This window comes from Corvus hawaiiensis, chromosome 3 (assembly GCF_020740725.1).
Source record: "Corvus hawaiiensis isolate bCorHaw1 chromosome 3, bCorHaw1.pri.cur, whole genome shotgun sequence".
NCBI classification, from domain to species: Eukaryota; Metazoa; Chordata; class Aves; order Passeriformes; family Corvidae; genus Corvus; species Corvus hawaiiensis.
Window position 1 is genome coordinate 77,977,602 of NC_063215.1, and position 10,737 is coordinate 77,988,338.

The 10,737-nt window shown below is 45.9% G+C and overlaps 1 protein-coding gene across 2 annotated transcripts; it reads left to right on the top strand.

Moving 5' to 3' along the window:
- The first annotated feature begins 843 nt into the window (after positions 1 to 843).
- Positions 844 to 9,159, top strand: TBXT (T-box transcription factor T). 2 transcript variants are annotated; one of them, XM_048299625.1, is made up of 8 exons: positions 844 to 1,195; positions 1,304 to 1,568; positions 2,115 to 2,249; positions 3,022 to 3,083; positions 3,177 to 3,238; positions 4,166 to 4,342; positions 5,622 to 5,751; positions 7,011 to 9,159. In XM_048299625.1, the coding sequence occupies exons 1-8, from the start codon at positions 990 to 992 to the stop codon at positions 7,276 to 7,278; spliced, it is 1,305 nt and encodes a 434-aa protein (XP_048155582.1). In that variant the 5' UTR covers positions 844 to 989; the 3' UTR covers positions 7,279 to 9,159. The 2 variants fall into 2 exon arrangements, with proteins under 2 accessions (XP_048155582.1, XP_048155581.1); XM_048299624.1 differs by having other exon boundaries at positions 845 to 1,195; positions 5,619 to 5,751.
- Positions 9,160 to 10,737: the final 1,578 nt, after the last annotated feature.

The following is a 10,737-nucleotide window of genomic DNA, read 5'->3' on the forward strand; positions in this document are numbered from 1 at the left end:
GCGGGGGTTTCTCCTTCCTTCACGAAACAAAGCCTTTAACTATCGATCTGGTTTTCAGAAGTCTGTTTTTATTTAGGTGGGATGGCGGGTAGGTACCGATCTGATTTTTAGATTTTTAAAAAATTATTTAGGTGGGATGGCTCGAAACCATCCCCGTCGAGCATCTCGGCTGCGACGGCACTGCCCGTGCTGGTGCTGTGAGGCAAACTCCGACACTCTTCTCACGGGTGGACGCTTGGGCTCGCTAAAAGCCAGGGAGCCCGTGACAGGGAGAGCCCGTACTGTGCCAGGTTTGTGGTCAGCCGCTGTACAATGCGGATTCAGCTCTTTGGCTGATTTTTCCCGCAAGGTTTGTCTCTGCCAGCTGCACCCTTCCCTGCAGCAGAAGTTTCTGACAAGGGGGCAGGGGCAGGCGTGGGGGGAAGGGGCGTGCGGGGCGGGGTGCTGCTGTCCGCTTGCGGCCGCTTGGAGAAGAGGACTTCCCGTTTTTTCTCCCTAAATATGAATCCGCGGCGGGAGCGCCTCCCGTCCAGGACTGCCCGCCTAGAAGCGGACCGGGGGTCTCGCTGCGGCGGGAGGGTGCCGCGCTGGCCGGTTGTGAGGCTGTTGCCGAGATGGGCCATTTCCTCCGCGGCTGCCGGAGCCCCGGCCCCGGCGGCTTTGATAGAGGTGCAAACATTTGGGGGCAGATTTACATAAAATAGCCGCGTTTAATCCCGCGGGCTGCAATTAACATCACAGGCTCCCGCGGGCACCGTTCTGATATGGCCGCGGGCGGCCAATGGGCAGCGCCGCCCGCGCCGATCAAAGGCGCCGCCCGCCAATCAGCGGGGCCCCCCCGCCGGCGCGGTGATGTCACCGGGGGGGCGTTTATGGCGGGCTATAACAGCGGCCCGGCCCGCTGAGGGTGAGGGGAGGTGGTTCGGGCCCGGCTCGTTCCCGTCGCTGCCGTGCTCGGGAGCTGCCCCGCGGGCGGGCGCGGGGCCAGGATGAGCTCCCCCGGCGCGGAGGGCTCGGGCAAGCCCCCGCAGTACCGCGTGGACCACCTGCTGAGCGCCGTGGAGAGCGAGCTGCAGGCGGGCAGCGAGAAGGGGGACCCCACGGAGAGGGAGCTGCGCGTCGCGCTGGAGGACAGCGACCTGTGGCTGCGCTTCAAGGAGCTCACCAACGAGATGATCGTCACCAAGAACGGCAGGTAGGGAGCGGCCCCGCGACCCCCGCTGCCTTCCGCCCCGGTGCCGCCTGGGGCCGGGGGTCGCGGGCTGCCCGCCGCCGTGCCTCGCGCCTCCGTGTCGCCCCGCAGGAGGATGTTCCCGGTGCTGAAGGTGAGCGTGTCGGGGCTGGACCCCAACGCCATGTACTCCTTCCTGCTGGACTTCGTGGCGGCCGACGGCCACCGCTGGAAGTACGTGAACGGGGAGTGGGTGCCGGGCGGGAAGCCGGAGCCGCAGGCGCCCAGCTGCGTCTACATCCACCCCGACTCGCCCAACTTCGGCGCCCACTGGATGAAGGCGCCCGTCTCCTTCAGCAAAGTCAAACTCACCAACAAGCTCAACGGCGGCGGGCAGGTAAACACCGGGACCTGCCGGTCAGCGCGTCCCGACCCGCCCGGCCCGGCCCTGCGGGCTCGCTCTCTCCTTAATGCTCGTTTTCGTACTTTTCTTACCAAACGTATTGGTATGGGTCGCACTTCGTCTCCTCTTCCCTCCCCGACCGCCCCCAAATTCATCCAAATTAATTTCTTCAGGAGAGCTCTGCTTTCCACCGAGGATGGGTGCCTTGATGTTTTATCACCTTTTTTTTTGCAAATCTCTTTCTGGTCTGAATGTCTGCTAATGTCAGTGGTGTGGTAGATGAATCTTTCTGTCTGACTTACTGATGCATTTGTGACTCTGCGAGTGCCTTGTCAAGTAACAGGGATGAGGATAACTGTGCAAGAAGTTGTGGTGTCTGGCCTCAGTGTGTCTTTCCTTCTCTCACAGCTTCTGTTTTAGGCTTTATTCATCCTTACTGCCTTTTTCACTTCTGATGGAAAGATGAATACTCTAAAACCTTTGTGCCTGCCAGCATCTGCCACTGCTCTGTCACTGCTCACCTGCTCTGTTTGTTCACAGATCATGTTGAACTCCCTGCACAAGTATGAGCCACGGATTCACATAGTGCGAGTGGGTGGCCCGCAGCGGATGATCACCAGCCATTCCTTCCCAGAAACCCAGTTTATAGCTGTGACAGCCTACCAGAATGAAGAGGTATGCACAGCGGGGAAGAGAAGATGCCATTACCAGGAGGTTTCAAGTAGCAAAATGTGCATGTTAAAGAGCAAAATAATGGATCTCCTTTCGCATTTTTCAGTTCTTCCTGTGATTTTTTTTTTTTTTTTTTTTTTTTTGAAGCTAAATATGAAAGATGAAATTCATGTGTGTCTAAGCCCTATGAATGAAGGATCGAACAAAGTTCTGGTCACTGTTTGTCTCAATATGTACTTCAGATTCCTTCTAGGGGAGTAGTTCTTAAAAGCTTCTGTGGGGGCAAACAACTGTGGTAAAAAATACAGTTGTCATTTTCAGCTACACGGTGAAATGGCTGAGTACTGAATGCACCATTTTTGGAGTGGCCCTTTTTCTGTTAGCCCAAATGCATGTCTGTGTTGAATGAAGTTGTAATTATCAAATTTTCTGAGATTTCTTTGATGTCCAATCTCCTCTGGCTTGAAATGTGAAGATTTTTATAACTATTCAGTTTACTACCTTTCTTAGGTGTTTCTTTAGATGATCAATGAACTCAGGCAATTCAGCCTTTTAAGATTTGGCAAAGAGACTAACTCCTAGTCCTTTGATAATATTTCAGACCTTGTGGAGCTGTATAATTCATGCCCATCAGTTGCTATTATGGGCCTACTTTTATTTCTTCAAAAATTTGTGATTTTATTAACTTCAGTGGATAGTCCTAATTCAAATCCTAGTATCAGTGTGATAATGAATGGTGATACATGTGAATAAAGATATTTGTTGTTGTTTTTAGATCACAGCTTTAAAAATTAAATACAATCCGTTTGCAAAGGCATTTCTTGATGCAAAAGAAAGGTGAGAGCTCTTAACTTAATTCTAAAATGTGGATTTTAAAGATAGACTTGTGAAGACATATTCTTAACTCATACAGCACTGTTTCTTTTGTAGAAGTGATCACAAAGACATGATGGAGGAAGTGGGGGACAACCAGCAGTCTGGGTATTCACAGTGTATGTTTCCTTTCATTGTGCATCATGAGCATAACTTTGGTTTCTTCCATCTACTCTCTGTTAAGTTAAGCAAAGCTTTGAAACCAGTGCTTGATGGCAGGCTTGTTAGCTCACAGAGAGAGGAATGTTACCAGCCTTTGTGACTGTGGTTCATTCATGTTTATGATTGTATAAACACTATAATGTCTGTGTGTGGTTAAGACTTACTGCATTGAAAATCATTTAATAGACTCTTGCAGAGTTGCCTTCATGTCCAAAAAGACATCTGCCTTTTTATACAAGGACATGTTCATATGGACATGGAGACAAAAGTTTATTTCATAAAATTTATTGAGACAGTACTTACATATTAAGTACTCTAAGAAAATTATGGGCATTTGCTTAAAAAAGTTCTTTTAGATGGTTGAAAAGCATTAGTGTTTTAATGATTTCTGTTTTAACAGATTATTGATAACAAAATGACTGCAGCCTATAAAGGATGGGGGTGTTGATTTGCAGTAGGAATTATTTTGTTTCAGGGAAAATACTTAATTTTTAAGAGGAGTTCTTAGCAGTCTGAGAAACCTCAGTACTTAGCTGTAGATTGAGACCCCCAAAGAGCAATTTAAAACTGAATACTATGCTGACAATTACTGAGCACACACTACCTACGTATGGGAGGGTTTAACAATTTCCATGTTTCCTTACTGTTGTTGTAATTAAATGGAAATTTAAAAAACAAGCTACCTTGACACAAGACGTTTTCTAATTTTCCTTCATAAGAGCATTTAGGAAAGCTGTAAAGATCCAGATTTTCCAGCTATGTTGAAACTCAGTTTCCTTTCCTGAGTGTGCATTTCCTCGCTATTCAGTTGTGTGTCTTGTTGCTGTGATTCTCTGCCTGGCTGCACTATGCACCCCTCTTACAGACCTCTTGCTTCCCCACAGTAGGTAGCTGGCTTATTCCTGGAAGTGGAACTCTGTGTCCACCTGCCAATCCTCACGCGCAGTTTGGAGCCCCGCTGTCGCTGTCCCCTGCGCACAGCTGTGAGAGGTACTCATCGCTGAGGAACCACCGGCCTGCGCCCTACGCCAACCCCTACACACACAGGAACAATTCGCCAAGTAAGTCTGAGGCTGCAGCTCTGGGAAAAGATGGGGACTGAGATGAGCACGTATTCCCAGTGTCTTTATAACTGAGGGTCTGATTTTGTTAGTGTCTATTACCTGTGGCTGTAGGTAATGTCTGTGCATCAGGGTTGTTGTCTATGAACATTCCACTGTTGGATAGACAGAAACAATATGGAGCTGAGTAAACTGCAGAGCTTTTAGAAGGTGTGCTCAGAAGTAGCCAAGTATCTTAAGACTTCGTATCTCAGGCACTAGGTACTTAAGGGTGAGAAGGGCATTTTTAGCAGTGGGATTTTTTTGGCTGGTTGGTTTTATAAAATTTTTTCTTTCTTCTGGCAAAGAAGAATGGTTAACGATTTTTGTTTTCAGGCTGTATAGATATTGAAGGTTCCCATTAAAAAAGTACTTAATATTTTGAATTACGAAGTACATGGGCTTCTAGATGCAGCCTGCCCAATCTTGTATGTAGCTTTGTAGTTCATTTTGAAGTGGAAAACTAGCTTTCTGTGAACTTCCCTTGCATCCTGGAAATTTTGTGCAAGTTCTGTTTTTGTGACTTAAAAAAAATAAAAGAACAAAACCTCTCTGGTGTTCTTTCTTTTTCCCTGGTCCTCAGCAAAGAACCTCCTTCCCTTAGCTAGCTACCACAGCAACTTCCTTCTCACTATGGGTGGCTGGGGTTGCCTTTATAGCTTCCTCGTGAGCCAGCCAGTTTGGGCCACAAGCTGAGTAGTCTAAGCCACAGTCCAGTCACTCCTGATGGTGGCCAAGACAGATTTCATGAGCATGCCCATGGTGGCATGCTCAGCTCAAAACTGGGATGTGTGATCCAGTGGTATGCTTGTTATCCAGCTTTGCCAGACTGTTACTGCCAGAGTAGGTCATGGAGATAAAGGTGTCCTGGAAGGTCCCCAGGTGATTGGGAAAGTGTAAATAAAGAGCTCTCCTTTTCCCACTGACTGAATAAGATATCATGTGCTGAATTAGCAGGTGGTTTGCAGACAGCCTTTTGGTCATAGGCCCTTCACAGAAAGATTTTGCAGTTATGAGTCGAGCAAAACAGCACATCAGGGCAATGCCAATGAAAGTGTGAGCTTGACACAAGTGGTTACTGGCTTTGTTTTTTCTGTGTGGGTGTAATTTTGTCTTTTTTTTTTTTTCCCCAAGGCAGTAGTGGGGAAGGATGATTTAAACCTCTGCACTGCATTTAAATACAAGATTGTTATTTGGCTGGATTCTAGTGTTTGTAAGTGATTATGTGTTTTCTCAGCAGCCTATGCTGACAACTCCTCTGCCTGCCTATCCATGCTGCAGTCCCATGACAACTGGTCTTCTCTAGGAGTTACTACGCACACAGCAATGCTGCCCATGAGTCACAGCACTGGCACAGCTGCCAGCTCCAGGTAGGAGTCCATCCCTCATGAGCCCTCAAATCTGTGTATTGGTACTTTCTAGGAAGAAAAGGCTGAAAAAGGAGGTAAAGAGTCACCAGCATGTTAGAAGACCTTTTGGCCATTGGTATGAACCATCAGCACTCTGTGGGGTACTGAGAAGGACTGTCCACAAGGAAAACAGATTGATGAAAGATAATTTTTTTTTTATGTTTTGGAAATGTAGATACTTGTGACAGCAATATTTGATAGATTAAGGATTGCAAATTGCTTAGACAAACATAGATTGAATTTGAGGATGCTTCCTTAAGTTTCATCTCTTACGCATAATGGTGTTTAAAATGTTTATTTTTTTATCCCTTTCATTTTAGCTGGTCACTGCTTTCCCAGCCATCTTCATAAATCCTTGTTCTGCTACTAGTGATGGAGCAGTGAACTGTAGTGTGGAGAAGGAGCACAGGGTTGGGGCAGTAATTCTTTACTTAAGCATTGCCACGCTAACTAGCATAGCATGGGATGGTACATGTGGTGAAAGTCTTTATACTTTGTGATCATAAAAAAGAATCTTTTCCCCTCTTTGTACTTACAATCTTAATTAAGTTTTTGCTAAAGGATCCGAAAGTTTAACTTGCAGTTAATCCCTTAGAGCTAAATTTGAAAATTCAAGGAGATACAGAAAAGGTGGTAAAATATTTGCTATTAAGTGCAGAGGGACAAGATTTGGACATCTTTCTCAGCAATTCAGACCTACCATTCTGTTTGTGGAATGCATTTTTGCATTTGAGCCATGCACATTGATACTTAACTGTTAATCAGGCTATGTACTACTGCCCAGTATGAGTTAATATAAGCTTTAGTCCTGAACACAGATTGAGTCAAGAGGTCTTTCTAGTGCTTTTTTCCCTGTCTTATCCCTGGGATATGTATTTAGGAAGTTGCAAAGTTCCCTGACTTTTGATTTTGTCACTGAGTTCTTAAGAAGGTAAAACCAGTAGAACTGGAACTGTGGAACCTCAAGGAAGGCATTTCTGCCGCCCCTTTTGTCTAACCCCCTATCTGGTGGAAAATAGAGAAGTTTGATTTACTTGTGGGGGTGCCATGAATACAAATTCTGCCTGGAGGTCCTTCCTGTGTCGCAGTGGCTGGGAACTGCCTAGAGAATTTCACCATCTCCAGCAAATGGACCTGGCTTGGGGGCTGTGTTGTGAGCTGAGCCAGCAGACATTAGAGTCACTAATACCTTGGTTTATTTATGGCTTTCCGTCTTGCAGTCAGTACCCCAACTTGTGGTCTGTGAGTAACAGCACCATCACGCCGGTGTCCCAGCCGAGCGGGATGTCCAATGGCCTGAGCTCCCAGTTCCTGCGTGGCTCCCCAGCTCACTACTCCACTCTGCCCCACCCGGTCACGGCCGCCTCCTCCGCCTCGCCCCTGTACGACGGTGCGGCGCCCACGGACCTGCCCGACAGCCAGTACGACACCTCTGCACATGCCAGGCTGGCATCCACGTGGACACCTGTCACCCCCCCTTCCATGTAAACCCAGGCCTCTTCCTCTAAGACACTTATAGCTACTGAATTACTTTAGATGCTTAATCCTCAAGGAAGAGAAAGAGGAGACGAAGGAAATGGTGAACAAAAAGCATCTGCACTGCTCTGCATAGAGCATCCGCATTATACCTCTTAGAGTGAACGGTGCATCACTGACTTCATGTAGAGTTTACAAACCTGGTGAGTGTGCAATTCTGAGAGCAGATTCACTGCTTTTAATATTTTTTTCTTTTTTGAAGTTTGATAGACCTAAGTTTGAAGATTTTTACTTGGATTCCAAGTTTCTCAGTGTTCTGATACATTTGGACCGGAAATTTGGCATTGTTCTTGAGTAAGTTACTCCTAACTGTTTTTCAGTTAATTTTTTCAAACTGCAAATTTAGCTATAGTCATGAGAAGACTTTTATTAACCATCTAGTTAGAGGCATTCTGAAATATGCACAAATGTAGCTGGGGAGTGAAGTTTTTGGAAAATCATGTGCACTAACACGTATTTGCTTCACAAATACGTTGTGTTCTTAACTGTACGCTTATTTCCTTGCTGCTGAATTAATGTTGAGACAATCTTGAAGAACTATATTCTTCCCAATAAAACCAGTATTAATGTTTGGTCTAAAAAGTTTTACCCAAAAGACTCTTTTAGAGGTAAGTTTTGCTGTTTGATCATATGGGTTTCAAATACCCATCAGCTTAGCTAAATGTATCATTTTCAAACAGACAGTGTCTAATTAGGAGCCTTATCCAAAACCTTTTTGAGCCATTGAAAATACATCACTTGGTGTTTTGTTTTGGTGTGGTTTTTTTTTTTTTTTTTTTGAATCTTTGGTTCAGGCCTTAAGAGAAGGAATTCAACACCTGGGGAATCATTCTAATTTATTTTATTTCAATCTTGTACTCTGATCTATATTTATTATTTGGTAAGTTACAACTTTATCTTTTATTTGGTAAGTTACAACTTTATCTTTTATTTGGTAAGTTACAACTTTATCTTTAACTAACATGTAGAAGATGTGTAAATAATACCTCAACCTACAGTGAACTTTAAGACAATCATTTGTGGGATATGTCACACAATGGCACATTGAACAGCATGGATGTAAGTAGTTAACTTGCTGGAAGAGCGAAATCTGTAGCTGTCAAGGATTTTGCACAAAAGTGCAGCTATACTAAGACTTAAAATACACTGACTGCTTGACTTGCTGGAAGGAACAGGTCTTTATAAAATAGTTCCTTCATTAATGATATGAAGTAATGTGATCCAAATTCCTAATGCAGGCAAACCCAAAACCTTGGCTGAAAGTATGCCCTTAGACTCATCTCTTTCTCCCACTGACTCTGGCAACTAAATATCCTGAGGAAAGTGAGTTCTTTTGCATAAGCCATATAAATAACTTTTATAATGAAGTGCCTAATATAGCAAAGCAAAATTCTGTATCAGGGAATTCCTTAAATAACTCACTGATGTGTGCTTATGTGCTATGGTGGCAGCTATAAGATAAAAAAGCAAATATTTGCCACTGTTTTGGTCTGTTTGGTACCCTTTGGGCAGGTCCCTGTACTTAGAAAGGCTTTGGCAGGGTGTTTTCCCTGCAGAAGGGTCTGTGTGTGACTGCAGGAAGCAGTCTCCCAGAGGTACTCCAGCAGGAGACAGCACCAGAAATGGGATGGCTGCACAGCCACATCCTCTGTCAATATGTAAATATTGATCTAAGTGCTCCTATTTTATTGTGAAGGTAAATTGTGTAAATGATGTAAGTGCATTATTATTTAGACTATTTTGTAGAAATTAGCAGCCTATTTCATTGTTACATTTTATACTTGTATTTCGGACGTATAATTTAAGTTAAAAAAAAGAAGTAAAGATTCTTAAGACAAACTCCATGCTTGATTTTCAGTTTGTGGGGGCAGTGGGAAAGGTGAAGCAAATGCACATCAGCCGTATCAAGCCTACAGTATGCTGACCTTCCACGGAGCGGTTTCACAAATGGTTCCTGCCGCATGTCAGCTTCTGTCTGTGGGCGAAAGTTCAAAAAGTTCTCATCCACCTCTCCCTGCTTTCTCCCGCTCCCCCCGCCCCATCTCTGGTTTTGCCTCATTTTGATAAATCCTTGACTGACTGGTATTCAGAGATGGTCACTGCTTTTGGTGCCGGGTGAAAGCTCTTTTCCCACACCGACCAATTTCTAGGGTAAACGCTGGAGCTGGATGCAAGCCTGGCAGCTGCTGTGTTGTACCTTGATAACAAAGTAATAAATGCCAAGCTGCTGCCTGGTACTTTCAGCTGCTTCAGGAGTCTGTTATCAGCTGATCAGCACTACTGTGGCTCTGTGTATAGCTGAGTGTGCACATGCCACTTCTGAGAGCTGACATGGTGGGGGAGCCCAGCTCATGTTGGGGAGGGAGCCAGCTTTATCCCTTGCCCCAGAGCTGTGCCCTCAAAGCAGGCATGTCAGGGGAAGAGGATGATCAACCTGCTGTAGAATCATTTAGTTTGGAAATGACCTTTAAGATTGAGTCCAACCATTAACCCACGTCTCTTAAGTATCACATCTACACGTCTTTTAAATACTCCAGGGATGGGGACTCCACCATCTCCCTGGGCAGTCTGTGCAGTGACAGGGACCCATAAAGCAGGAGAGGTGCTAGGCCTAGAGCTGGAAGCTGTCTCTGTGCATGGTGTCTTTCCCGCACAGAGTCTTGCATGGAGGACAGCCCGCAGCTGCTGCCCAGCACCAGGGTCAGCAGTTTCTCAGGTTCTTGCAGACCTTGTACTGAAGAAATGGTTTCACGTCCATGTGGATGAAAATAGTTGAGGTTAGTTATTATAAGAATGAGCTATGGCTCTCTGAACTAACCTGCCTCCAGCTAGAGCCTTTGGGCTGTGAAGTGAGGGGGCTCGGCCCTACTTAATGCTGGTATCAGATGGATCTTACCTAGTTGGCTTTTTTTGGTGTGGGATGTTTCCCCGCCCCCCCCCCCCCCCCCATACTTTCAAATTAAAGAAGCCAAAACCTTTCAGTGAGTGCAATTTGCAAGCCACTTTAAGGCAGATAGAGCATTTTGATGTCTGTGTACTCATACCTGAAAATGAACTTTGTGTGACCCTTCTGGAGCCGCTTTTCTCACCCGTGGGCTCAGGGCAGCCGTGCTGTGCTTCTTCCTCAGCTGCTGGCTGGTGCAGCCCTGGCGCTGCTGGTGGAAGCAAGAGAAAGGCACCAATGTAGGTGATGTTTCCAAATGCTGAGGAAGGCTGGTGTGAGACATCTGAAACGGCCCCACCTGTGAGTGTGGCTCTGCTCTTTTCTGGTACTAGGTCCACCATGACTCCTCACTGCTCCCAGCTGTGCTGCACACCAGCCAAACACTGGGGCTACAGACTGTGAGGCTGGGAGAAGTCCAAATGCTCAGAACTCTTAGGAAACCTATACTGTTTACCACCTCAGTGGGT

Coding starts and splice junctions, on each gene's coding strand:
- TBXT (XM_048299624.1), top strand. CDS start 990: ATGAGCTCCCCCGGCGCGGAGGGCTCGGGCAAGCCCCCGCAGTACCGC. Junction 1,196..1,303: donor ATCGTCACCAAGAACGGCAG/GTAGGGAGCGGC, acceptor GTCGCCCCGCAG/GAGGATGTTCCCGGTGCTGA. Junction 5,752..7,010: donor GGCACAGCTGCCAGCTCCAG/GTAGGAGTCCAT, acceptor TCCGTCTTGCAG/TCAGTACCCCAACTTGTGGT.